The 27,033-nt window shown below is 37.7% G+C and overlaps 1 protein-coding gene across 3 annotated transcripts; it reads left to right on the forward strand.

The window, feature by feature from the left end:
* sema4gb (sema domain, immunoglobulin domain (Ig), transmembrane domain (TM) and short cytoplasmic domain, (semaphorin) 4Gb) lies at positions 1-26,971 on the forward strand. Of its 3 annotated transcripts, none has more exons than XM_060857565.1 (15): positions 1-110; positions 3,005-3,251; positions 10,909-11,060; positions 11,157-11,219; positions 11,369-11,467; positions 11,579-11,669; positions 11,851-11,964; positions 13,330-13,484; positions 19,600-19,775; positions 20,375-20,513; positions 21,614-21,836; positions 21,956-22,071; positions 22,255-22,409; positions 22,846-22,907; positions 23,017-26,971. In XM_060857565.1, exons 2-15 carry the CDS (start codon positions 3,113-3,115, stop codon positions 23,979-23,981), a joined length of 2,649 nt encoding a protein of 882 aa, XP_060713548.1. In that variant the 5' UTR covers positions 1-110; positions 3,005-3,112; the 3' UTR covers positions 23,982-26,971. The 3 variants fall into 3 exon arrangements, with proteins under 3 accessions (XP_060713548.1, XP_060713538.1, XP_060713556.1); XM_060857555.1 differs by lacking the exon at positions 1-110 and adding an exon at positions 246-393; XM_060857573.1 differs by lacking the exon at positions 1-110 and adding an exon at positions 363-385.
* The last annotated feature ends 62 nt before the right edge of the window (positions 26,972-27,033 follow it).

Raw genomic sequence — 27,033 nt, forward strand, 5'->3', positions numbered from 1 at the left:
GCGCGCACACACACACACACACACACACACACACACATACAGAGGAGCTCCGTGTTTCTACGGTAACGCACTGCATTGGCTATTTCTGTTTCAAGGATGCAGAATGTGAGGTACAGTACCTGGAAACCTATTATAGTTTTTGTTTTTTTTTTAGATTAGAAGCATGTTCTGTAAAACTCGTATTAACATTCACGAATCGATCCTGTAATATTGATTATGTTAGTGAAGCTAAAACATGCAGGTGAAGGTGACTTATAAAGTGTGCCAGAAGTGCCCTTTAAAAATGCCGCAGTGGTGTGCACTGATTTCTGTTCGTGTACAGAACTCCTATAGAAATATGCATTTCAGACTTGAGCCATAAGTTGTGTTCTTCATCTAGTCTCAGGTACGCAGGTAAGCACTATATTGTTTTTGTCTGTAATTCAAAAACTAGTCTGTTGCTTAAATGAGAATAAGTGCTGCAGATGATGCAGTTTGTGTCAAAATGTTAGATAAAAATGTTAGAAAGGGAAAAAAACGCCTTGACCAGGTGATTAATTATGTTCATATAAAATAAGGAATCAGTCACTCAGTCGAAATCACGAAAGTGACATTAACACCATCTCTTAATCTCAACACTCGTCCACTAAATTCAGAGCAAACTTGTGTCTGAGAGAAACCTGTGTTACTAGCTGTAACTATCTGTACCCTGTTTCCATTAAATTATAATACAGTTAGTGAAGAAAGTATATAGACTATAGAATCTCTCTTATACATTTGTGTGGATTAAAAATTAAATGCATTATTCCAGGGGGAAAATGCAGCACAAAATTGTGTTTTTATTAGTTTTTGCTTGGGTTTGTTAAGTTTGAGAAGTGGGATGTTGATGCTGTAGTTAGATTTCCTTACACTGGTTGAGTTAAGGATTAAACATAAGACCGTTTCAAAGAGGATAAAAGGCATGCATGATGTAGACTATATTGGAGGCTTGAACATACAAAATGTGCTTCTTTTGTTTTGATGCCAATATATTCAGTTCTCTTGGCTCATTTGAATTGTGGGGGAGATGTTCTGCACTGGTGCATTTCTTCTAGAAAAATCCACTTGTGTCAGTACACATATAGCATGTGTAACACATGAGATTATATTCTTGAAATTCCAGCATTTGGCCTTGTATTGACAAGAGTCAAATTCACGCCTGTTCTGATATTATGTTGTGCATGACATGGATTTGTTGCATTTCTGTTTTTCTTTGTACTTATGACAGAAAGGCCGAAGTGTAGTTGTTATGAACTTTAGTTGGGGACTTACAACCCTTTTCTTAAATTCTCAAACAAACTCAATTTATGTGGATATTTTACACACCTAAACTCTTAAGCATCATTCAGGAGCCAGTTGGAATTGTTGAAGGTAGCACTTAGTTACTGTATGTATTTCACCAGATAAATAATATTAAGGAAATCAATGAATGTGATGTTGTTACATGCATTAATATAATTTGTCTGTGCAACAAACTTACTGGTAATAATTAATTATAAGGGTTTGATATGTTTAGCAAACTACAGATAGATTACCAGGTCTCAGATGGAGAATTAATAAAATAAACCATAAAAGCACAGATTTGTGACTTTATTGGGTTTCTACACCATCTGTTGGAACATCAAACTAAATATTAAGCATGGATTATGGGTTGGTTGACAGGTGGCCTTATCAGAAATTACTTGTATTATATGTCTCTGCCATTTTTAAGCAATGGTACTTCTTATCGATTTTATAATTTTAGGAGATGTGTAGAATGATAATAATAAATGTATCAACGTTCAAAATGTATTTGAAGACGAGTCACCTCATATTTCAATCAAATGGACATAGTATAACTGCATTAGCAATCTAACTAGAATTTAATTTGCTAGCAAAATAAGAGTATGCTTTTGTATGCCATTTACACCGTTGATTGTTTTGAGTAGTTGGTAGCCACATGTTATAAGCCTACATCATGTTGATATTCTTTTGAATACTGTAAGATTTAAAAGGATCTTTTGAATACATCTAGGGAGGCACGGTGGCTTAGTGGTTAGCACGTTCGCCTCACACCTCCAGGGTTGGGGGTTTGATTCCCGCCTCCACCTTGTGTGTGTGGAGTTTGCATGTTCTCCCCGTGCCTCGGGGGTTTCCTCCGGTTACTCCGGTTTCCTCCCCGGTCCAAAGACATGCATGGTAGGTTGATTGGCATCTCTGGAAAATCGTCCATAGTGTGTGATTGTGTGAGTGAATGAGAGTGTGTGTGCCCTGCGATGGGTTGGCACTCCGTCCAGGGTGTATCCTGCCTTGATGCCCAATGACGCCTGAGATAGGCACAGGCTCCCCGTGACCCGAGGTGTTTCGGATAAGCGGTAGAAAATGAATGAATGAATGAATGAATACATCTATGAATGCAGCCTTCCTCAGCTGTATTTTCAAGAATTTCAACTGGTTTATCCTTCATTGGCTAAAAAAGTGGAAGAAAGCAAAGTACACTTAAACCATGTGTGTTAAAATGTAATTTGTAGTTTATAACGTTTAGAAAATATTTAACTGGTTAGTGTTGATTAAGTTACAGTAAGTCTACTGTATATACTTTACTCTCATTAATTGTGAATCTCAATTAAAAGAATCCTGGAATGGAGAATTTATGATAATAATGTGATGTAGTTCAGTCTCAATTGATATACTTCTGTGCTATACTAGATGATTGTATATTATAGATCAGATGATTGTGCTCACTTCTAACTCTGTCACTGTGCACCACACAATGAAAGATAAGGAGCTTGTAGCAGATAAGGGACACAACCAAGAAGAATGACAGTACATAGTTTTTCTGTAGAGCTAAGTCTGCCTCCATTTAGAAACACATACAACAGTAACACAGGTAACATCAGGTAGTACTAAATACAAACAAGTACTATTTTTTACATTACATGCATTATTAATACCTTTCCTGTGTATATGATGGGGGAAGTCATTATTCTCTTGCTTTTTTATGCAGAGGGAAACATTTGACAGCAGGAAGATGAGTTAGGAGTCTATCAAGAGTCTAGACTAAGTGGTTTCCAAATGATCTGGAAGGATTCTAGCTGCCATTTGTACTAATATCATGGTGGTCATGACACATCCTGAGCTGCTTGCCATCACACTGACGCTTCTCTGCAGCTCAGCATCCGTGCTGTGGGGCTTCCCATTTGGACCTGTGCTTGAGTTGGATGTCATTCCTAGGACTACTGTGCCTTTTAATGGTAAGAGTATTCTCACTAACTATTAAATTTGTAATTTAGTTTTTAGTTTTGTAATTTAGAATTATTATGAAAGCTTATTAAATCTTGGCATACAAAATAGTAATGCAATTTTGTGCAATTCATGATGACCAGTGGAAGAAAAGGTACTGAAAAATTCACTTATGCAAGTATAGAAATACAGTATGTATTTTTAGACCCTTTCTTGCCAGCCACGCTGTGGAGTACTTGGACGCGTGTGATGGAGCATTGTCCTGCATGAAAATCATGTTTTTCTTGAAGGATGCAGACTTCTTCCTGTACCACTGCTTGAAGAAGGTGTCTTCCAGAAACTGGCAGTAGGACTGGGAGTTGAGCTTGACCCCATTGTCAACCCAAAAAGGCCCCACAAGCTCATCTTTGATGATACCAGCCCAAACCAGTACTCCACCTCCACCTTGCTGGCGTCTCAGTCGGACTGGAGCTCTCTGCCCTTTACCGATCCAGCCACGAGCCCATCCATCTGGCCCATCAAGACTCACTCTCATTTCATCAGTCCATAAAACCTTAGAAAAATCAGTCTTCAGATATTTCTTGGCCCAGTCTTGACGTTTCAGCTTGTGTGTCTTGTTCAGTGGTGGTCGTTTTTCAGCCTTTCTTACCTTGGCCATGTCTCTGAGTATTGCACACCTTGTGCTTTTGGGCACTCCAGGTAAAAGTATAATAATTCAGCCAAAATGAACTCAAATGAAAGTAAAAAGTTGCTTTGTTTCAAGTATTACAAATTAAAAAGTAAATGCTTTTAACTGTTAAAATGTTTTTTTAGAGAAGAATAACATGTGTGTTATTCTATTACAGAAGAATAACATGTGTGTAATTTTATTACATTTCATATACCATTTTGTATGAAAAGCTAATTCACTAATTAATTAAAATACATTTAAAAAATATCCAGTACATACTTAATATTTACCAAAGCAGAATTTTGACTTGCTACCTATTCACTTATGTTAGCTACTGGAATTGATCCTAATCTAAACTGACATCAGCAAAGAAAACATGGTAATTTAGTGGATTATAGCAAAAGCTAAAGTCACCTCAACATGCTTTTTTCTTTATTTTATTTTTTTAATTAAATGGAGTTTCTGTCTTCTAGGGAGGAAAAGGAGAAACTTTATATTATATGAGTCTATTTTACTGCGTTTTTTTCTACTTTGAATAATTTGATTGAATGCTTTAAACCAAAATGTAAATAAAATGAGCAGGAACCCATAAGATTGATATACACACTGTAAGCATGGATAAGTTGAATTTACTTGAAAAATTTTGAGGAAACCTGTTGCCTTACAAAAATATGTAATGTGTAATGAAAGTTGGGTGAATTAACTTAAAAACCTGAAAAATTACAATTGGTATACTAAGTTTGATGCAATAAATGACGTTTATTCAACTTAAAATCTTTTCTAGTACCAGTTTCTAGTCCTATTACTTACTTGTTCTGTTCAAATGAGTGAGAAAAGCTAACTAATATGTATCAGATAAAAATGCCCAGTCTAACTGATAATTCAGCAGCTTACAATCAGCCTCTTGGGTGAATGAAAGCAACAATAAAAGAGGTTGATGATGGAAAATGTTTGCTTGGTCAGAATCTGCAGCAGTTAATCAGGGAAGCAGGCATTGACACTTGGTCTTAACTAAAACTTACTATTTTTATGCAGTTTATCTTAAAGTTATTCAAACATTGCATTACTATAAAATGCAGGTATATTCTACTCCAAATTTGATTTTTTTAGTACTGCAACCAAACTTAAATTATTTGTGTACATTGTAATTGATTGTTTAATTAGATGAAATCTGGGCTTACAGTCTACACACTATATAGCCAAAAGTATGTGGAGACCTGACCATCACACACATATATAGTTCTTTCCTTGTTTTGCCACAAAGTTGGAAGAACATGATTGTACGGAATGTCTTTGTATGCCATAATATAACAATTTTCCTTCACTGGAACTAAGATACCTGAACCTGTTGCAGCATGACAAAGCCCCTATGCACAAAGTGAGATCCATGAAGTCATGGAGTGGCATTGTCGGAATGGAAGAACTCGAGCGGCCTGTGCAAACAGTCGCCTGCTCTCAATCCACCTGAGATGAACTGGAACACTTACTGTATCCCAGGCCTCCTCACTCGATACAGTGACCTCTGTAATGCTCTAGTGGGTGAATGAACACAAATCCCCACAGCCACATTCCAAAATCTAGTAGTAGGCTTCCCAAAAGTATGGAGGATATTATAACAGCAAAGGGGACTAAGTCTGAACAAGTACATAATGGGTGTGATGGTCAGGTGTGTGCAAACTTCTGACTGGTAAAATTTGTAATGTATTAAAGGTATATAAAATTTAAAAAATAACTTCCATTGCCATCAGAAGGGAACAGACCTATATATTTCTCATACAAACTATAAAAATAACTTTTAATTAATATCTTCAGTTCATGTGAAAGTAGACAGAAAATGTTATATATATTATATTCAGTGTCATTTTGTGTCTGAGCTCTCTGAGTCTTATTAGTGGTCTTTCTCTAGCCATGGCTTAGCTCATACACTTCACAGAGCACATGCTATGAGGCTAGAAAACAAGATTAGACTGCTGGAGCTCCTGCTAAAAGAAACCTGAATAAATAAGAGCTATTCATGATCTGAGATAGCAGTGGGTTAGTCCACTGTTATTAGTGAGTCATTTCATGCAGTTGTTTTCAGTTAATATGGCATTTGATTCCTTTTGTTGTTTTATAGCAAGCTATTTCATTTGTCTGTAGTGCATTGTATCTCTTTATGGGCATAGCATGAATACGTTTGCAGATAAGTAAAACTAATATCTAACAGTAAACTAATATCTATAGACCAGAGAATATATGTGACAGACTACATATCAGTTTAAATTTGTTGTGTATCAAATTGTTATGCAATGAGATTGAGGCCAAAGTAATATACACACCACATGGGCCCAGTGCAGTGCACATAAAGTACATACAGTTTATTATAAAAAGACAGTTTCTCTAAATCTTAATCATACAAGAATCCAGAATTTTAAAATATTTGGTCCATGATTTTATTTGTTTATGTTTTGCTGGTAAAGAGCTTGGAGTTTGAAAATTGTACATGATTTCAAATGTTTCTACTGAACATGTCAGTGTTTTCGGATCATCTTTTCTCCTGCCTCAGATGTCCTTGACCTACATTGCTATTCTTTTTTGATGTGTGTGTGTGTGTGTGTGTGTGTCTCAGGTCTCTGTTATGAGGTTGCTGGGTTTTGTGGTACTGTATCTCCTCTGAGCTGTTTTTTCTTCAGTAGTGCTTTTATGTTGCACTATAATATCAGTGCAAAATAACAGGCAGATAAAAGGGGCAGGGGACATGAGATATTCAGTGTGTTTTTATTTATTTACATTTACATTTACAGCATTTGGCAGATGCCCTTATCCAGAGCAATGTACAAAAGTGCTTAAGTCTCTATCATTGGATACATTAACTCTGGTTCACTAGGTTACATACTTCAGATACTATGAGTCTAAAACATCTGAGGGTGCGGGGTGCAGTGGGCTCTGAGGGTGCGGGGTGCAGTGCAAGGAGGGATGAGGGCTTTGAGGTAAGAGGGAGTTGGTCCATTTTTGGCTTTGTAGGCAAGCATCAGTGTTTTGAATCTGATGCGTGCAGCTACTGGAAGCTAGTGGAGGGACCGCAGCAGCAGGGTGGTATTAGCAATTTTACACATTATTACACATTAGCAACATGAGAGGAAAAGGACAGTTGATTGTCCATGGTTACCCCAAGGTTGCGAACTGTGACTGAAGGGGAGATCAGATCGTTGTGCAGGGAGGTATAATACAAATTATTAGTTTTGTTTTTTTGCAAGTTTTGCAGTTAGACCAAGGCAGTAATAAAACTAATAAAATAAAAAAAAATCTGTCAAACCAGGTTATATACTTTCAAACTTTCAAAGCAACCTATTCTTTATAGTGTGAGTGATGTTTTTTAGAGTACACTCAAAGTACTCTAAGCCTAAGCCCACTTTTGAACACAGAATAATTCTTGACAATTGCCTTTTCATCTGCATAATTGAATTATTTTCCCTCTCCTCAGTGTTCTGTGCTTGGCACTATGATATCATCTCTGTGAAGAGTAAAAATTTGACCACAGAGGTAGAGAAGATTTGGATCTGTGTGTGGTGTCAGAAGGCTCTGAGAAATGTACCATCCTCTGACTAAATTACATTAGCATAGTTTAAAGGGGCATAAGTAGAACAGTTACAGGGTTTAGTACTCCTACTCTGGAAGGATTTGTTTATTTATTGTCACCGCACCTGATGTATGCTCATCTACAAAACTGTGGATCTATAGTGCATCTACATTAGTGAGGCAGCTTGCAAACACTCCTTGTGCTTATTACTCCCTTTGTTATTAACACAACCTCATCCCATGGAATTTGTGCATATATATATATATATATATATATATATATATATATATATATATATATATATATATATATATATATATATATACATACATTTTTTCTTTCAAGCAAAGAACAATTTTAACTGCAAATATTTAAATAATAAAACAACCATCCTAATGATTTTTATAGCCTGAGATACCACAGCATGGCTACAAGCCATTTGTTAGCCTAGCTTTTTCTTCTAGTAAAAGTCACCTAGCTAGACACCTTAGCATGCTATGCACCAGGCATAGCTGTAATGGCTTTATCTGTCTATCGGATGAAATTATGATGTAGTACATTTTAAACTTTACTGAGTGTTGCATGTTCAGGTGAATTGAAGTTAAATTGGCATCTGTGGTGATGATGCATTCATAGTAGCTTCTAGATTTAATATTTATCTATTTTTTTCTGTTTCAGTTCTGGATACAGTTGGTTGTGTGTGTGTGTGTGTGTGTGTGTGTGTGTGTGTGTGTGTGTGTGTGTGTGTGTGTGTGTGTGGTAAAATGATGGTGATCTATTGTGCCTATTTCTGGATCCCCATGTTTGCCTTGTGTTATAGCTTGTTGAGGCAACAAATACAGGCAATAGAGTATTCTTTACATTACAGTTTCCGGTTTATAGTCTACCATGTGTTTCTTTCATAATCTATCAATATTAATACACCCTACATCTTCATTCTGCACAAGTTGTGAACTATGAAGCAGCTTGTTTAGTGTAACATGGAAGTAGTATGTTGATAAAAGTGAAATTTTCCCAGTGACAAAACACTTGGAGTTGAAGGCTAAAGTCCAGCCTGGTACAGCAAAAAAATCTAACAACAAAGTATTTGATAGCTGCATAAAATTCAGCAAAACAGAGTGAACATACATGACCAGGGATATTTTTCTTTGCTTTTGTTGAAACACGAGTGTGGTTATATAATTTTAGCAATGTACAGCCTCTGTCTGTTCTCACCCATGTCATGACTGCTCCTCGTTATACACACGTGCCTACCTAGCCCGCTTCACACTGTTCACAGGGGAAGAAGTGAGTCAACAGTCACAAAACACATAGACACAGACACACACACACACACACACGCACACACACGCACGCACACACACACACGCACGCGCACACACACACACACACACACACACACACACACACACACACACACTATGACAGAATGTATTGTGCACATTTTGCTTTCTCTGTGATGGAACAAAGGTTATGTTTAAGCCTGAATGCTTGAGTCAATATTCAGTGCTAACTACACACAAACATGCACACACTGAAACAGAATAAGCCTTAATATCTTTGTTGACTTTTACTTTTAATTTTAACCACATTACATTGAGTCTTTTTAAATGGATGGTAGTTTTGCATAAGTCTTTTATAATGATTAAAATAAATATTTCTTATGTGCTCTTTCTTCACCCATAAACAGTGTACTGTGTTAAAAGTAGATTTAAAAATGTGCCAGTGTGTACTTTAGCAGTATTCCAGCACCATGTGACTCCAAGGACACCCTGTGCAACTGCCAGGGTCCAGTGCTCTCTGAATTATCCTCCGGCACAATCGTCACTGGATACTAAAATGCTGGAGACTCTTCCATTTATAGTTATATATTCATTGCTGTGGACATGAGATATGTGCAAAACATAGAGACATAGCCTGACGTCAAGTGCGTTAAGACTTTAGGCTTTAGGGATGGCATTGTATAAGCATGCGCAGCTCTCTCGCTCTCTCTCTCTCTCTCCCCTCCTTTCTTCGTCTATCTGTCTATTTCATGCAAAAACACAAACACATACTCACTGAACTTTTTAGGTCCTCAGTGGTGGGTCTTTTAGCTTTAACATGGTGTATCCTGATAGTATAGTACATAAAGATAATGAACTGAGTGCTTTGGGGGAATTTAATAGGGGTCACACTGAGGCTCAAAGCTTTTCTGAGATTTATAGTACTGATTTTTATATTGTACCACCACATTTCTTATGCACATCCACAATTTAATTGTATTTCAGGTGTCCAAACATGTTAGCTTCCATAACATTATAGCTGCTGTTCCAAAATCACGTTTCTTTATTTACTGTAATAAGGAACAGAGAGTTTGGAGTAAGTAAATAGTAAATAGTTGGGGTGTTGATAGAGTACAGAAAACGATGTTGTAGAAATTTAAACTGCATTTAAATGTTTGATATCTGACCTGGTCTTTTTTTAATTAATATTAATACAAACAACCCCTGAAACAATACATGCAATAAGCTTCTTTTTTTAACTCTATATTTAATCATATATACAGCATCTGTAATTTAAGAGGAAAAAATAGGCTCATGCTTTATGAATATTTCAGAGTATCTGCTGTTGGTCTCAGCAAGTTGCATTCTATTCTGGTGATAATAAAGAAAGAATATTTAAAGTGGGAACCAGTGGTAAATGATTCATGATACATGTATAGATTCTACTTATTTTATATTTCCCCATATAAATCCTTTAAAAATGTATTGACAGATTGCAATGAAGGTTGATACTGTATATGTCATTGAGTATATTTATAAAAATTAAACATTTTCTGGCTAAAGAATTATGGTGCTTAATGACTACAAGCATTCGTTTGTTGTTCTAATAATTCATTGGCACATGCCACAAAGATGGTTACAGCTGAGATCCAATACATTCAGAAGATTACTTGATCAAGTACCCAAGAATGACTCTCTGGGTGTCCTTGGACTTCCAGGAACAGCTATATAGGAGAAGAATGAAAGTGTGAAATAATCTGTATTCTTTCATAAGAACTGTGGCTCAGCACTGTGCATCTGGTACTATAAGTATGAGTTGCAGCATTAAAGAGAGAAGGTGCCTAAAAGACTTCAGGTTGCTCATGAGTCAGCTTAATGCAGATTAGTGCTCTTCTTCTCCCTGCATTATCTCTCCTCTTCCTCCCCTGCTGCTGGTTATACACTGCTGGATATGCTTTTGGAGCACCGCCCAGCTATTTCTTCCTTGGAGAAATCCATTTCATCCTTTTTCATAAATTCATTGTTTGATCAGCTGTAGCTTCGACTGCAGACTTTTCACTCACTCATCGTTGAGTTCTGACTGCATTCGATTGAACTGATGCAACTATGCTAATGTGTTGACACTATTTGGCCATGTGTGTCCTTGTTTTTCTAATTGGGTCACTGACTGTGTGCAGGGCTTCTTGGATGTAATCTTTTCCGTGCTCAGACTGTAAACTACAGTACTCTGCTGCTGGAGGATGGAGCTGACATATTGTATGTAGGGGCCAGAGAGGCCCTGTATGCCCTGGACACATCCAATATATCAGCTATCCGCACCAACAGTTCTGTGAGTATCTTCATCATTCACTCACTTTTTTCTAAAGCTGGTTCTTTGCTGCTTGGTTAATGCTCATTAAAGCTTATTGTTTTGGCTTTATAACAGATCGATTGGACTGCATCTGTAGAACAGAAGAAACAGTGCTTAAGCAAAGGAAGGGACGATCAGGTATAACCTTCCTGACACATGGAACTGTACTATATTAAAATCTTTATTTGGAGTTTCTACTCGTCATTTGTTCATAGATACTTCCCATTCAATCACTGAATTCTGTGTTTTTTTGAGTTTTTTTTTTTTTAAATCTTGTCCTGCTACAGACGGAATGCTACAATTATGTTCGGTTTCTTGATCGGTATAACGAGACTCACCTCTACACCTGTGGGACCCATGCCTTCCGACCTCGCTGTGCATACATAGTAAGAATCAAAGCTCATCTTTTTGTGCTGAAATTAGCTTTGATTCAGTTCAGTTTAAAATTTAAAGAATAGATGATGTTTGGGCAACATTTTCTATGTTGTGCTTTTCAGGATGTGGAGAGATTCATCTTTGTGCGTTTTGAGGAAGGCAAAGACAAATGTCCATATGACCCAGCCAAAGGTTACACTGGGTTCATTGTTGGTAAGGAATAAATAATGCATGGCCACCCTGAACCCTAACTATGTACATATAAATATCCACAGTGTATATACATATATATATATATATATATATGTGTATATATATATATATATATATATATATATACAGTGTGTGTTTCATAATTCAAATTCTTTAATATTGAGGTGTGTTGTTCTCTTAGATAGTGAGATGTACTCCGCCTCCCAGTATGAGTTTCTGAGCTCCCCTGATATTCGTCGTAACTTTCCCTTTCCAAACCTGAAGACAGAGGACGCTCCAACTAGATGGCTCTTGGGTATGTACAAAACACTCATAATGAAAGTCATGCTATGTTATTAAATATATTTTGAAATACCCAACACTTACCAAGCACTTGTTAGAAACACATGTACACCTACTCATTCATGTATGATTCAGGCAATCATGTGGTAGCAGTGCAATGCATAAACTCATGCAGATACGAGCCAGCAACTTCCAGTTCTGTCAGCCAATAACAGAAAGCTGAGGCTGCAGTGGGCACATGCTCACCAAAACTGGACAATTGAAGACTGGAATCATATGAAATAATGTATGCCTCTCAATTTCTGCTGAGGCACACATATGGTAGGGTCAGATTTTGACACCAAAAGCATGAATCCAAGGCCCCAACCTGACTTGTGTCAACTGTTCAGGCTGGTGGAGTTGTTGTAATGGTGTGGGGAATGTTTTCTCTTCAATACCAATGAATCATTACTTAAATGCCACATCCTATTTGAGCATTGTTGCTGACCATTTGCATCACTTAATAGCCACAATTTATAATCTTCTAATGGCTACTCACAATGGGAATCCCAAAGAACACCTTTGCTTTGATGTAGTAATACAGTAGAAGTGCACCTGATAATTCTGAAGGAAATTACATAAATATATGTTAATATTAATATGAAAACGTGACGTGACATACGGCTAAGTATGGTGACTCATACTCAGAATTCGTTCTCTGCATTTAACCCATCCAAAGCGCACATACACAGCAGTGAACACACTGCGCCCTGGGAGCAGTTGGGGGGGTTCAGTGCCTTGCTCAAGGGAACCTCAGTCGTGGTATTGCTGGCCCGAGACTCGAACCCACAACCTTAGGGTTAGGAGTCAAACTCTCTAACCATTAGGCCACGACTTCATATGATTTAAATCATCTTTTTAATTCATATTCAGAAATAGAATTTATTTTTAATACATTTCAGCTTGCTACTATCAGGTCAAGGTGCTACAAACATAATATATGTAATATAAATCTTTTTATAAATTGTTTCTTCCCATCTCCAAAAAACATGCTAGCTCCAAATTGCCCATAGGTCGAAATGAGTGTGTACATATACAACGAAGAACAGGATACTTTGAACAATTTATGAAGTATATTAGAAATATTGAGCCAAGCATAAAATGTGATATTGATAAAATGTGTCTTCTTCCATTTATTATGAATACAGCATTCTTTACACACATATTATGACAGTTTTTTGCCATAAATTGTGAGTGGTCTTTTCACTTAAATAATTTTTACCTCTTAAACAATTTAGATAGTTGCTGCGCTTTTGTTCTACAGATGCACTCATTTATTTAAGGCCCATAAGAGTCCCTTTATTGCCCATATAGTTGTTAAGCTCACTGTTCTTTGCAGAGGCGGACTTTGTTGGCTCAGCACTATTGAGAGAAAGCATCAACAGCTCCATTGGGGATGATGACAAAGTTTACTTCTTCTTCACTGAGAGAAATCCAGAGCAGAAGCCTTACTCCAGTCAGACCAGAGTGGCCAGGGTGGCCAGGGTCTGTAAGGTAAAGACAGTAATGATGGCTTTTTGATTTTATTTTTGAATAATTTAAAAATGTTTATTAGGGCAGTTTCATGAATTGTGCATAGGATTTCCAGTATATTTGATATCAGCAAGCTTGTGCTTATTTTATATTTTTCAAAACCATTCAACAAGCATTAAAATATATATTCAGAACAATTTTGAAGCCCAAATGAGAAGTATTTATAATATACTGATATAAATCATATTCATACAAAATATAAGTTAATGTTGGAGGATTTAAAAAAGGTTAATGTAAAATTTTAATGTGTGAGGTTACTTAATTGAATTTTCTATTGTTATTAACTGTTTAACTGTAGCATAACTCCTTCATCTGTCCTGCCATTAGGTTTACGATTTCATCAGATTTCATTACATACACACCCACATTACTGTTTAGACATATCTCAGGAAAGCAGGTCAGGTCCCTTACTGTCTGATTTGGCAAGTGAGGAGAACAGAGAAGCTCCAGAAAAAAGTCGGCCACTCCATAGCTCTGATTTATTTTACACTTTTCCGGTCAATGAACAATGAAATATGTGTTATAAGTATTAAAAACATATATGAATGTATGTGTCCAAACACACACACAAACACACACACACACAGCTAGTAGTGTAATTTCTACTGCTACTCTTAACCAGATAGTAGCAATAACTAACAATAGTTAAATTATTTAAATAAATACAAATAAAAAATAAATGTGTTTACTCACTGAATACTTATATTTGACATTTCTTGTTTTTTTCTGATATCACATGATGGTCTGGGTTCTCTGTTGAGGGAATTTGATATGACAACACGATTAGCTAAGAAGATGGAGTGCTACCCTCAAGCTTTTGGAGTGTTGTAGCTCATTTAGGACAGAACTTCTATAGATCCATAACTGTGCCATGTCAAGCCTAATATTTAATTTAGAACTACTTAACCTGGCAGGAGACCTACTTGGTGCCTTATGCTATTCACAGAGGATTATGCGTGAACTGTGGAAAAAGCTGTTTGATGATGAAAATGTTGTAGAGGGAGTAAATCTGGGAGTGAATTAAAATGGAAAAACGGTTGTGGCATGGTGTGTGTGCCCTGCGATGGGTTGGCACTCCGTCCAGGGTGTATCCTGCCTTTATGCCCAATGACGCCTGAGATAGGCACAGGCTCCCCGTGACCCGAGGTAGTTCGGATAAGCGGTAGAAAATGAATGAATGAATGAATGTTGTGGCATGCTCCTTTCATGCATGGCTAATTCAGATGCTAATTTCAATATGTGAAGGCTGGTAATAGATTTATAACAAAAGAAAGTATATAAAAAGTCTTATCTGTTGTTTTTCTTTGGTCTTATCCTGTGACTATATAGTATATTTAACATTATTGATTGTGCTAATTGACTGTATTGCAGTGAAAAAGTGTCCCACTGGGGAGTGAAATCAAAATGATGGATTGCTGGTGCAGTTTGCAATTACTTACCTCCTTTCTCTTCCAATATGCCTTGTGTTTTTGTGGCACTAAAGCTTAATGACGATAATAATAATAACATACAATAATAATAATAAGAAGAAGAAGAAGAAGAAGAAGAAGAAGAAGAAGAAAATGGAAGAGTTGTTTAATCTTTGTGATGAAATGTTTTTTAAGATGAATGTGGTAAACTTTTGAAAACCTGGTCATTACAACAAGGTATGAATTAACAAATATGGGACATAATAAAGTAACAAATTGATGTTGTAGTTTTAATTCAAGCATTCGGGTTGTAGCTAATTATGCAGGGGTTAGTATTTGTGATCACCTAAAATCTTTGGATTTAGTTGGTCCACAGATCAATATCATCGATTATAAAGTGTTAACCTGAATAGAAACTGCAAATGGAGGCCAGAGACTCCTTACTGATGGAGTCAAAGACACAGTGATGAAGTATGCATCAACAGTATACTCAAGAACAACAAAGAACAAACAAAGAAAGGATGAGAATTATTGGGGAACTTAAATGGAAGATGGTTAATCTTCCAAATACATCCTTGGAATAATACTCTTTCTGTCTCCAAACAAGACCCATGGAGACGGCATCATCGATTACATATAAACCAATTTCATTACCTGAAGATTCACCCTTAGTATATGATCCCTGTGAGATGCTAATGACTTTTGCTTTTGTTTATTTAATCACTATACACAACCAATCCAGCATGCTTTGATCTGTGATTTTATATAAAAGGCCACCTTTCTTGACTTTACAAACCATGAGATTCTCATCCAAATATTGTTTATTCCCATAGATGGCTACTCTCTTCTTGATGTCTTGCATTACGTTATATATCTCTGCTCCAGAGAATTCAGGATGCTGCAGCTCACCCAGGTTTATAACCTCTGAAATTTCTCTTATGTAACTCCCCAACTGATGTCACTCCACTGGCTTCTTGCTGCAGCAGAAATCAAATTTAAAATGTGTGTCATATTCTAGGTGTCAAATGTCTACGCACCATGCACTATGTACTCTGATTCAGAACTTAAGAGAGCATGGCATGTCCTTCATCATGATAGGAGCATGCTTGAGGTGCAAAGATTACTGCTTAAGTGTTCTGGCATTTCAGTGGTGGAATAAGCTTCTCTTTCACTTTTAGCACTCCTATGTCTCTATTGCATTTGCAAAGGACTAAAGACAAAACTCTGCAGGCAATATCAGCTTTATTTTTAGTTTATTTGTATTCGTATTAATGCATATAAGAGTGAAATAGTTTTTTGTTACTGGCTAGACCACTCTAGGCCAAACTAGTCTATTGTATTTCAATTTATAATGCTGTTGTAAGGCAGTCAAATATTTTTTTATATAAATGTTTGCTGTATGAAACACTTGACGCATAAGAAATCTGTTTAACCATAAAACCTCCATACATTGAATTTAAGTGGTGAAACAAAATAATGGTGAAACTAGATAAGCAGTGAGTTTGGATTAACAAAAACTGAAACTGTTGGAAGGGCAACAGATCAGTAATGTGGAAAGTAACCATGTGGCAGCAGCTTTGTTTGAGGAGCATGAGCTGATAACCCATTTTCTTAGCCCAGGCTCATCACAGCTGTGGGAGTGTTGGACAGCTCAAATCAGCTATAAGGCAGGCTTAGTCTTATGAAAATGTCCCAGATGGTATACTGTCATGACTACTGAAGGAACATAGCCTGCCCACTTTCAGAAGCAGTCCACAGAGATTAATGCTGTGGGAGTTTACTGTGGTAAATGTGTGTGGCCGTGTGTAATACTCCAGATAGAAGATTCAGTATTCATCTCTATTACCTGGAATATTTTCAGCACTGCTTAAAAACCTAAGACAGCATCAGTATGTTTGCTGATCAGCTCAATGATTTTGTTACTTTTTCAGGATAATCTTCACATTTGTAGTTCCAGAAGGATGTAAGAATCAAGTCTTTGTATATATTTCATTAGAAATGAGAGCAAGACAAAAAGTGGAATGATGATGAGGATCATTGTATTAATGTGTGAACAATTTATGCAAATATTTATTTTAATACATTCATTCATTCATTCATCTTCTACCGCTTATCCGAACTACCTCGGGTCACGGGGGATCTCAGGCGTCATCGGGCATCAAGGCAGGATACACCCTGGACGGAGTGCCAACCCATCGCAGGGCACACACACTCTCATTCACTCACGCAATCACACACTAGGGACAATTTTCCAGATGCCAATCAACCTACCATGCATGTCTTTGGACCGGGGGAGGAAACCGGAGTACCCGGAGGAAACCCCCAAGGCACGGGGAGAACATGCAAACTCCACACACACAAGGTGGAGGCGGGAATCGAACCCCGACCCTGGAGGTGCCCCCCTATTTTAATACAGATGTGTGACAAATTAAAGGAAAAATACAGCCTCTTTGCCTCTTCTCATAAATTTTCTGTCTTTGGGGCAGTACTAGAGGGACACCCGTTTTCTAATAAACTGTTCTTTTGATGATAGTGATGGAAAACGCTGTTGCCCCAAAATTTCAAATGCCTCTGATGGGTCGGGATCTGGTGGATGTCAAGGCCAGAGCATAAGATTTACATTGTATTCATACTCAGCACACCATTCAGTGAGCCCTCGGAGTCTTCAGATCAGGATTGTCATCTTGGACAAGGATCCATTTCTCCCAACAGGATAAAAATGCTTTATCATAGGATGAAGTAAATTAATCATGAATATCTGAAGTATTCAAGTATTCATTTATAGTAACTCTTCTCTCTAAGAGGACAAATGGATCAAAACCATGCGAGCAAAATGTCCTTCACAGTATTACAGAGCCACGTATTTGTAATTTTTCATGTGTCTGTATCTTTGTCTTATTTCCAACAGTGGATCTTGACCATAGGTGTTTGTTGTGGGAGTAAGAGAGGATATAGCTTCAAATAAAATTAATCAAAGAGGCTGTCACACTTAACCACACAATGCTATATTTTTCAGAGTAAACCCTCAATAGGAACAAGAATCGACAACATACAGTCATCCAGCATATTGTCTAGCAAATTGTTTCAAGATATTTTAGTGGTATGTTTGTTCAACTGTGTTTAAACAGCAGGTGTGTTATCAGTGTGTGAGACAAACACAGTGGAACTAATATCATTAGCCAGAGGTGCCAGATTTGGGGGAAAAAAAAATCCAGCCCAATTTTTTTCACCGTCTTTGCATGGGAAATTGGGTCACCATGGTGCACATACATTTCTGATCTACGGACGTTATCCACTCCATTAACCCATTTCACTCTTCCAATCGTTGCATTTTTATATTACATTAGAAATGCTTCTGTATCAGACACAATGGGTACACTTTTAGTTATTTTCTATAAAACAAGATCTTTGGGCTTGCAGAGTATTTCTTTTATGAAATTAGCTGTCCTATCCTGTCCTGCTCACTCAAAAGAAAATGGAAGAAATGGTAAGAAATGGAAAATGTCTGTAGTAGTGACTAAAGTTTTAATGAAGTCTAATATTTGTTGAATGGCTGATATACACTCACCGGCCACTTTATTAGGTACATCTTACTAGTACCGGGATGGACCCCCTTTTGACTTCAGAACCGCCTTAATCCTTCGTGGCATAGATTCAACAAGGTACTGGAAACATTCCTCAGAGATTTTGGTCCATATTGACATGATAGCATCACGCAGTTGCTGCAGATTTGTCGGCTGCACATTCCTGATGATGCGAATCTCCCGTTCCACCACATCCCAAAGGTGCTCTATTGGACTGAGATCTGGTGACTGTGGAGGCCATTTGAGTACAGTGAACTCATTGTCATGTTCAAGAAACCAGTCTGAGGTGATTCGTGCTTTATGACATGGCGCGTTATACTGCTGGAAGTAGCCATCAGAAGATGGGTACACTGTGGTCATAAAGGGATGGACATGGTCAGCAACAATACTCAGGTAGGCATCTCAGTTCAGAGATGCTCTGCTGCATACCTCGGTTGTAACGAGTGTTTATTTGAGTTACTGTTGCCTTTCTATCAGCTTGAACCAGTCTGGCCATTCTCCTCTGACCTCTGGCATCAGCAAGGCATTTGCGCCCACAGAACTGCAGCTCACTGGATATTTTCTCTTTTTCGGACCATTCTCTGTAAACCCTAGAGATGGTTGTGCGTGAAAATCCCAGTAGAACAGCAGTTTCTGAAATACTCAGACCAGCCCGTCTGGCACCAACAACCATGCCACGTTCAAAGCCACTTAAATCACCTTTCTTCCCCATTCTGACGCTCAGTTTGAACTGCAGCAGATCGTCTTGACCATGTCTACATGCCTTAAATGCATTGAGTTGCTGCCATGTGATTGGCTGATTAGAAATTTGCGTTAACGAGAAGTTGGACAGGTGTACCTAATAAAGTGGCCGGTGAGTGTATATGGTGGGGCCTTGTCCCACTTACCCTTATGTTAACTCACCACTGCTTGTTGCCAAACAGCATAATCTTTATACACTTTACTTAGTTTGATTAGTTTTTAATATGCAATTACTTTTTTTTGGCAGGACAACTATTTCTTACCTTTTTATTGATTTTTTTATTGAAGTTTAGTTTTGTTTAGTTTTTTTGTTTTGACGTGATTTCATTTATATCTATATAGGGTGACATAGGAGGTCAGAGGACTCTTCAGAGGAAGTGGACATCCTTTTTGAAAGCCCGACTTGTGTGTTCTTTCCCTGAGTACGAGTTGCAGTTTAACATCCTGCGTGGTGTGTATGTGCTGGAAGGACCTAATGTTCATGACAGCCTCGTCTTTGCCATCTTTGGACTTGAATGGTGAGAGAAGTGATGGAACTATTTAATGGGGGAAAAAATAAAAATGTGATGTGAACTGAAGCAACATTACAACATCTGTTAATATATAATTCACTGTGTTGGATTTAAGGCCAAAGAGGCAAGAATGAGCATTTGCAGATTCATGTTTTCTTACATTGTCCTATAAACTGTATTAAACTAAGTAAATTAATCATTTCTTTTCTATATACATAATGTCTATTAGAAGCATGAACAGCCAAATATTGTAGTCTTCTATAATCATGGTGTTATCATGAGTGGTTATGTCTGCTTCCCAGAGTGCAAATAAAGCATTTGGTTAGAAAGTCACTCTAGCACCACAACTGAGAAGTTGTAGGTCAAGGAAACTTAAAGTACAGGCATGGATTTGTCATGTAATACATCCAATTCCTGCCGACTCATCCCTGTTTACATAAAAAATAATATTCTTGCTCGATTTAAATGACATGATCATCTCTCTCTCTCTCTCTCTCTCTCTCTCTCTCTCTCTCTCTCTCTCTCTCTCTCTCTCTCTGTCTGTCTGTCTGTCTGTCTGTCTGTCTGTCTGTCTGTCTGTCTGTCTCTCTCTCTATCACACTCAGGAAAAATGTTAAAACATCAGTAGTTTGTCAGTACTCTATCAAAGATGTCCAGACTGCATTCAATGGCCCTTACATGGAACTCCAAGACTCTAAATGGAGGGAATACTCTGGAAAAGTTCCAGACCTTAGGCCTGGCTCAGTGAGTGTCATTTGTAATATATGATAAATAATATGATTTAGGAAATGTTAACAGCATAGCACACAAACTTTTCATGCGACAATTTTTTTTTCATTCTGTGTAATTGAGTACAGTTTACAACATAACACTATATTTTTGGAGATTAGTCTAACTGCAGTTACAGTAGTTCGACAAAGGCGTCTGCAGTGCACTGTGTCATTGCAATAGATATTTTCAATTTGTTCTGTTTCCTTAATCTATTTTCTTATTCTGTTACATAACAAAACAAGCTCATTCATTTTAATAGAAAATTGATGAGTTCACCAAACAAATTAACATTTTTGACACTGACACAGATGAATTTGAAATTTGTTGATAGTGGCGCCTGCAGTTATGCCGACAACCTGAAGGTGTTTGCTTATAAATAATAATTAATCAGTTGCTTGCACATCTCTCTCTCTCTCTCTCTCTCACTCTCTCTCTCACTCTCTCTCTCTCCCTCTCTATATCTCTTCCTCTCTCTCTCTCTCTCTCTCTCTTTCTCTCTCCCTCCCTCTCTTTCTATCTCTTTCTCTCTCTCCCTCTCTCTCACTCTATCTTCTTTCTCTTTCTCTCTCCCTCCCTCTCTCTCTATCTCTTTCTCTCTCTCCCTCTATCTCTCTTCCTCTCTCTCTCTGTCTCCCTCTCTATCTCTCTCTCTTTCTCTCTCCTTCCCTCTCTTTCTATCTCTTTCTCTCTCTCCCTCTATCTTCTTTCTCTCTCTCCCTCCCTCTCTCTCCCTCCCTCTCTCTCTCTCTCTCTCTCTCTTTCTCTCTCCTTCCCTCTCTTTCTATCTCTTTCTCTCTCTCCCTCTCTCTCCCTCTATCTTCTTTCTCTTTCTCTCTCTCCCTCTCTCTCCCTCCCTCTCTCTCTCTCTCTTTCTCTCTCCTTCCCTCTCTTTCTATCTCTTTCTCTCTCTCCCTCTCTCTCTCCCTCTATCTTCTTTCTCTTTCTCTCTCTCCCTCTCTCTCCCTCTCTCTCTCTCTCTCTCACTCTATCTTCTTTCTCTTTCTCTCTCTCTCTCTCTCTCTCTCTCTCTCTCTCTCTCTCTCTCTCCCTGCTCCTACTTTTGGACTCTCAAGTGCATAACTGATCAGCACCGGGCTCAGCTCATAAATTCATCACGGGATCTGCCAGATAACGTGCTCATGTTTGCTCGGAGACACCCTTTAATGGCCAGAGAAATCCGGCCAATAGGAGGGCGACCCCTACTGTTCAAAAAGAGCACCGACTACACCAGGATAGCAGTTCTTAAGGTCACTGCCTTGGATGGCAACACGTATAACATGATATTCACTGGAACAGGTGCTTTAGCTTATTTCATTGTTACATCCTGTTTTCCTGTTAAATGTTGATTCAGGGTTTACTGTTATTACATTATTGTGGAATATAAAATGTGTGAATGTGCATTGATGTAAGAACAGATGATGGGTGGATGCATAAGGCTGTACAGATAGGAAATCAGGTGCACATCATTGAAGAGCTGCAACTGTTTAAGGAGCCTCAGCCTATCAACAACATGGTTATTTCATACAAACAGGTACAATAAGCTTTCACTGCTACATACTAACTGTGTACAAATTAGTAACATAGTCCTTGATTATACAGTTGCTTGTTGATTTTGACTTATTATTATGTTTTCACTATATTGACCAAAATCTATTTTTTAAAATAAAGCATTTAGATTTACAGTATAGTTTAATGGATTTTATTTGTATAACAGAAAAGTGTATATGTGAGCGCTGCGTCAGGAGTGGTGCAGGTACCTCTGTCTTCCTGTATGCGCTACACCTCATGTTATGGCTGTGTGTTTGCACGAGACCCACTGTGTGGCTGGGATGGGAGACAGTGTGTTGAAATATCAACATACCCTGTCAGGTGAGGGCAGATTGTTTTAACAATATATGCACATTTCAGATGAAGACCAGGCCAAATATTTTACACAGGGTGGCAGCTCCCTTGAATTTTAACAAAAGCCTGGCTTCTTGCCCTGACAATTCTGTGAAATTTATTCAAATCAACCATGTTTTGCTTACGTTGCAATCTTATTGTTACAGTAATGTTATTATGTGGCCGTTTGGTTTGCCTCAAAGAACAAACAGTTATTCAGTAAATACAGACTAATCCATACATAATCATCATGCCATGACATGTAGTGTGCTCTTGCTACCCATTTATTAGCTTATTTCCAAAAACCAGGACACACCACTGTGTTAATAATAGGTTAATTGCATTCTTCACAAAGCGATACACCATTCCCACACATATCCTCCATACCTGTGCAAAGAACTGACACTAATGTTTCCTTGTTCAGATCCAACTTAACTCAGGACATTCAGATGGGTAACAGAGGGTGTGACAACATCACAGAGGATGGTTGTAACTTATTTTAAACAATAGTCCATTTACATATTTTACATTTTCATTCAGCAGAATTTGCTATTCAGTCCACATTTGAACAGTCTATTAATGTTTTTTCTGTCAGGTCTTGTGACCCATCGCACTCGTTCAGTGATGGTGGGACACGACATGCTCTTGCTTTGTGAGCTTCATTCCAATCTGGCAGTTCCACACTGGACTCTGAATGGTGAACTGCTGCAGAGTTATGCTGTGGACACTGGCTTCCGTATTGGCACTGATGGCCTCCTCATAATCGGGGCTCAGACCCAGCACAGTGGCCATTACTGCTGTTATGGTGTGGAGAATGCTGTTTGGATTCCTGTACGCAGCTACATGGTTAGGGTCCAGCCAATTCCTCCACCTTCACCCCATCTCCCCACAGATCCAACTGCCTTACCAGAGAGGTTCTTCACCACTAGCACACTGTCTGTCAGCACCTCTAGTGAATCCATAGAGCAACCTCTGCACCCACTACCCTCCAGGCCTGAGTTCCACACCAACCGACACATGGAGGCTATGTATATCTCCTTGGTAGCTGTTTTAGGTGGCCTCTGTCTTGTTCTTACTGTGGTGCTGTTGTATGTTAGCTTCTGTGCACATAGTGCCCCTGGTCACAAGAAGTATTCTCAGCACGAGTTGTCCATTACCCCTACCATATCGAGAAAACGCAGCTCTCATGTGGAACTGAAGACAATCTCCAGCCACTGCAATGGGAGAACTGATGGGCTTTATGGAGCAGCATCAACAGATGGAGAATTCCTGCAGATTATTTCAATTGATGGGCAGATCAGTCCTAACAAGGAGCCTCCTCCAGCTCCTCCACTCCCCATGCCACCTCCACTGCCATCCACGGAGTATGCAAACGGCTTGTCGGCCACGATACCAAGTGTTTTAAGGAAAATAAATGGGAACAGCTACGTGCTCCTGAGTCAGATGGACTCAGATATGACCTCACCTCTTTACCATTCTTTCACAGAAGAGCTGAACAGGATCTTAGAGAAGAGAAAACACACACAGCTGGATATGGAGCCAGATGAAAGCTCTGTGTAGCCCCAACTCTGCTTAATAAGAGCAGTGGCATCTTTTAGAGGAAATCATTACTGTTGTTAAAGCTGTATTTTATTAACTAAAATAAATGTGGTGTTTTATTATGCTGTATTTGCACTGTATCCTGATGTGCACCTCAAGCTCTATAGATATATTACGAACCATTATTTGGATGTTTTTTACTGAGGACTTTGCAAACAGTAATAACATACCATAATATGTCGAATTACATAGTGTTGTTATTTTATCTAAAGTGGCAAGGGAAAACCCTCAAATAGAGATTATTATCTCATAGGATTCTGAGAGCATAAACATGCAAAACAAAAGAACTAATAGAAAAGATATGATTACTGACTGGGTTCCAAAAATTGTAAATCTGATGATAGTGTATGTAACTTACATTCATTTATTCGTTATGTATCTTATGCAGGAGTCTTGTCCTTAGGTCATTGTGGCCCCCTGTTTTACACAAATTTTTTTAAATCCTAATATACAAGATCCAGGAAAACATCTCCAAACTGTGCTTAGAAGTTAAATAATTACAAAATATAATCAGCAAATGTAAATGGAATTCAGAGCTTACAGCACTCAAGCAAATAAAATTGGAAATAAGAAAGAATTCAATGAGGATCTAAGTAAAGTGATACGACCAACCTTAGATGCTGAAGGACCAGAACAAAAGTGCAAATGGAAAACATGCTGTGAACAAAGGAACCTATTGCAATCTTGCCAGTGCATGAGCCTATTTTCACCACCCACAGAAATTCATGATATTTTCATTTATAGCTTTCAGCTGCTTTTTTGTAAAGTGATCACTTTCCTAAAAAATATGAGCAGGGTTGTTTTTAATATCCAAGCACTGTATAATGTCCAGAGGGGATAAAACAGAGTTTTATTCACACTGATTAAAGAAAAAAAAAATCAACATTGCGAAAATAGAGTTAGAATAGTGACAGCACAGCAAAATGAAACTGGGAATGTATTCAAATACCCTCTAGAGGACATTGCAGCATTGTTGAAATGCACCATCTTGGCCTTGAGCCACTTGAAGTGAAACTGTCATCATTATAACTAAATTTTCATTGATTAATGCATTTCACAAGAAACACAAAGTCAGTATCATTTCATTATTATTATTTCATATAATATCATCTTTCTCTTTTCATCTTTAAAGCAAAGTCTGTCCTAGTACTTGCATACGATGATAAACATTTTGTTTTTCATTTTCATGAATTTGAGACTGAGTGTACACCAAGATGAATAATTCAGTACATTAGGCACACAGAAGATTGTATTTTTAAGGTCTTGTAGTTTACATTACATTGTAGTTTACATTAAGGTCTAACTAACCTAGTTTGTTATTATATCAGTGACTGAACTGAACTAATATTAATTGATGTGAATCATTTTTCTGCAGCATTCAAAAATCAAATCAAACTGGTCTGGAAGGTTGTAATATTTCTGTACATAATGTATGTTACAATATGAACCTTGTTTAACAGCGTTTGTACTGATCAGTAGCAGACAGTTTCGTACACTTTCGTACACTTGTCATCGGTGGCTTTCTGCACTTGACTGGTATTTTTGTCGATAAGCAGCTTACTGTGACAATAGTACTTTTGATGAGCTTTTCTTTCCTTATAGCATATAGATTACACCCCAAAATATCACAACTTTTTTTCCCTACAAACATTATAACTTTTTGGAAAACTGACTGTCAAACATGTCATGGGCCAAGTATTTTTCTGGAGATGTTATGTCCTATGGTCAAGATCATGCAAGTGTATTAGAGTAAAATTGCAATATATTGCTCGCTCACATTTTAGGTCATGTAATCACATGCATTAGGAGTATTAACATGCTGAAATGATGACAAACCACTTCCTGTGATAGGCAAATCACATGACTGATCTACTGTGTACGTCTTTTTATGGTAAATATCTGAGCCGTGCTTAAGTCTTGTATTAAACCGTGAATTTATAGACTTATTTCTCTTACCTTTTGAAAGCAGTACCATCATTTCTGTTCAATGCAGAAAGCTCATTCCTGATGTCTACAGATGCACATGCTGGAATCATGATCAGTAGATTAAGGGCTGAACAAATTGTGTGCCTCATTGTGCTAAACATTTCCCACATTAAGGAATTCCCTGACATTTATTGCACTAATTTTCATACTGATTAAATTCTCTTTCTACATGTTTTAGACACGTTTTACAGAATTTGAGTATTCATAAATTCCTTCTGTTTACAGAACGTTTGGATCTTGTGAACCTGTTTTATACAGTAAATAAGGGGGGAAAAGTATTTATCTAAACTGAAGAGAGACAAGAGGCCTATTCTGTGACAGTTTACATCTGCATATTTAATCAAGTGTATCAGGCCCATTTATATGTCCTATATGTAGCTGTCACCTAGCAACAGCGCTGTATTTAGAACTTGCTGTAATCCACAGAATAGGTCGAGCAAGTCTTCACAGAGGAAAGATAATGTGACTGGAGCACACTTGTCTAATCCGACTGTAATATGCTGAATGCATTAATAGATAGATACACCACCACAAGGGAAAACTTCAGTTAATAAGATCTCTCTGAAGCCGTGTTTTGTTTTATAACCCCACATCCACTGCTTCAGTCCATAGCTTATGTAAGGCTCTGTGATTTGTTTTTGTTTTTTTATTCTAGGATACTAGAAAGCCTAGGGACAAAGTTTTTCCTCTACATACACACTATTAATGGCACAAAGACTTAACATTTTACAACATCTGCATGGTTCTGTTTCTCAATCTGCTTTCACATTTTCATGCAAGACTTGGGAAGAGACAGAATAATGAAAAACAATGTTTTTATCACTTGCATGTCTTTTCCCCTCTGTCACTGTAAATAACTTTGAATTACAATTTCCAATATTAAGCATGCAATGTACAATATTAATAGCGTGCTCTAATATCCAATGTTTCTTTTTCAATGTATCAATAAATTAATTTTCTAGTCATTGTGGGGTTTTTTTTATTTGTCATTTTTCATGATTTATTTATAGCTCCACAACATCATGTA

This window comes from Tachysurus vachellii, chromosome 2 (genome assembly GCF_030014155.1).
Source record: "Tachysurus vachellii isolate PV-2020 chromosome 2, HZAU_Pvac_v1, whole genome shotgun sequence".
NCBI classification, from domain to species: domain Eukaryota; kingdom Metazoa; phylum Chordata; class Actinopteri; order Siluriformes; family Bagridae; genus Tachysurus; species Tachysurus vachellii.